The sequence below is a fragment of the Nestor notabilis genome, unplaced genomic scaffold (genome assembly GCF_000696875.1).
Source record: "Nestor notabilis isolate BGI_N333 unplaced genomic scaffold, ASM69687v1 scaffold20498, whole genome shotgun sequence".
NCBI lineage: Eukaryota > Metazoa > Chordata > Aves > Psittaciformes > Psittacidae > Nestor > Nestor notabilis.
Window position 1 is genome coordinate 1,311 of NW_009939886.1, and position 2,118 is coordinate 3,428.

Below are 2,118 nucleotides of genomic sequence, written 5' to 3' on the forward strand. Positions count from 1 at the left end.
CTCTCCACTGCAGCTATTCAGCTTGAAAATACTGTTTCCTCCTTTTTCTGCATGACATCTTTTATTTGTGCAGCTTCTGCTTCGGGCACCTGCACGAGTCGCCCCTCTTCTACCAGACACACCGCAGTGGGTTTCACTTGCTTTTGGTCATTGCTGCTTCCATCCCCACCGACCACCCGACACCGTGGTGATGGTCCTGGGCAGCTCAATGGCAGGGTGCTGTGCTGAGGGGCTCCTAGCCCATGGCTGTGCACCTCCGGGCAGCATTGGTGCTCAGAGCCGGTGGCGCAGCCCCATGGCGATGGGTCATTGTTTTCCTCCTGACTCAGCATCCCGGCTGCATGGATTTTCTGCTGGAGTTGCAGATTGTTCCCTGTTTCCTGGGCTCTCTCTAGCACATCATCCACTTTGGGATTCCTTTGTGTTATGCTTCCCAGGGACCTGGTGTCTCTCATCAAACCCTTTGTGGCTGCTTTGTGGGGTGCCCTACACTGCTGAGCTCTGCGGAGGGCAGCTCGGTGGGATGTGGATATTGCTGTGATGGGGCTGTGATTTGTCATTGCCCTGGCACATCACAGCAGCTGTGGTGCTGTGACTGAGTCCATCTGCACTTCCCGGTATTCCAAAGTCCTGCAGCTCCTGGCTGAGCTGCTCTGGTCCTGCTTGCTGGGCTGACCTGCCCTCCTCCGTGCCCTGGGGCCGGCACGCTGCACCCTCCTTGTCACACTGGGTGATGCTTGTGCTTGGCAGCTTCCCCATGGTGCAACGTGCAGCGGTAGCAGTTTGACTTTGCTTCCCGTGTGTTAATCCAGGAGGCTGGGGAGAGGCAGCCGGAGGTTTGGGAAGGGTTGGGAAATGGGACTGCAGTGGATGTGATGCAGAGGAGCGAAACCCCAGCTTCTCCTTTGAGCCTCGTGTGGGGTTTCACGCCGCGTGGTAACAGTGGGGTTTGGGACTGATGCTCACCTCTATGTGGAAGAAATGGCTATGGAAATGCCTTGGTTTTCAGCGAGGGGAGGCAGGTAACGCTCTCATCCGGACCAGCCCTGGCAGGTTATCCCTGCCCGCTCCCTCTTGTTAGCTTGGCTGCATCCATTACACTGCCATCCCGCCTGGCACTGGGGGGCTGGGGTGGCTCCCTGTGGAGCAGAGCACCCACCTCCCCTGTCCCTGCTCCGCAGGGTGATGTGAGAAGAGCCCGGCATGCCGTACCTGGACCGGCAGAACCGTATCTGCGGCTTCCTGGACATCGAAGAGAATGAGACCTGTGGCAAGTTCCTGCGGAGGTACTTCATCCTGGACACCCAGGCCAACTGCCTCCTGTGGTACATGGACAACCCCCAGGTATGCACCCGTGCTGCTCCCAGCTCCACCTCCATGGATGCTGTGGTAACAAGAAGGAGAAGAGGTTATCCTTGTCACCTTGGCAGCGGTGTCATGCTGCAGATGTTAGACTGGGGGGATGGAGTATCTCTGTGTTGTGCCCAACATCTGGGAGCTGCCCCAGTGCTTGCAGTCAAGCCCAAAAGAGCCAGGGCCAAAGCCGAGCTCTAGGAAGACCTTCCTGAAACCCCACAGTGCTCGAGAACTGCTGGCACCAGCCTTCCTGAAGAGCATCTCGCAGTGGGATCTCCGTTAAAGGGAAGGGGAGATGCCTGCAGGGTCCTGGCTGGAGTCAGCTTCCCCCTGCTCGGGATGCAGCCCGGGCTCTCGTACCTTCTCCCTGCTATTGACCTCCTGTTGCATTGCAGAACCTGGCCATCGGCGCGGGAGCTGTCGGCTCTCTGCAGCTCACCTACATCTCCAAGGTAATGTCGGGGCGGGGAGGAGGGAAAATGAACGCTCCCTGTTGTCCCTGTATCCGTGCGGCTTTCCTGGGAGAGGCAGTGGCTCGTCCTGCTCCTGCGGTGGGAGCCTGAGTGCTAAAGGGCAGCACCCTGAAGGACGAGACCTTTTGGAAGCTATTTGAGTGTCTTAATGGCATCATCCAGCTTCCACGGGGAGGCAGATACAGTGCAATAGGTAACAACCTGTATGGATGCAAGCGTGGGAAGTGGAGCTGCCCCTCGGCCGGGCTCAGCTCCCTCCGGAGCTGGATGGAGGATCACGCAGATCTCC

The 2,118-nt window shown here is 58.3% G+C and overlaps 1 protein-coding gene across 1 annotated transcript in view; it reads left to right on the plus strand.

The window, feature by feature from the left end:
* Positions 1 to 1,203: 1,203 nt before the first annotated feature.
* PLEKHA2 (pleckstrin homology domain containing, family A (phosphoinositide binding specific) member 2) overlaps positions 1,204 to 2,118 on the plus strand; it is a gene marked incomplete at its 3' end in the record, with an annotated part of 6,325 nt that continues 5,410 nt past the window's right edge. Inside the window, exons 1-2 of the mRNA XM_010020103.1 lie at positions 1,204 to 1,344; positions 1,752 to 1,808. Coding sequence (XP_010018405.1) covers positions 1,204 to 1,344; positions 1,752 to 1,808 — 198 coding nt within the window. The remainder of the gene's footprint in view (positions 1,345 to 1,751; positions 1,809 to 2,118) is intronic.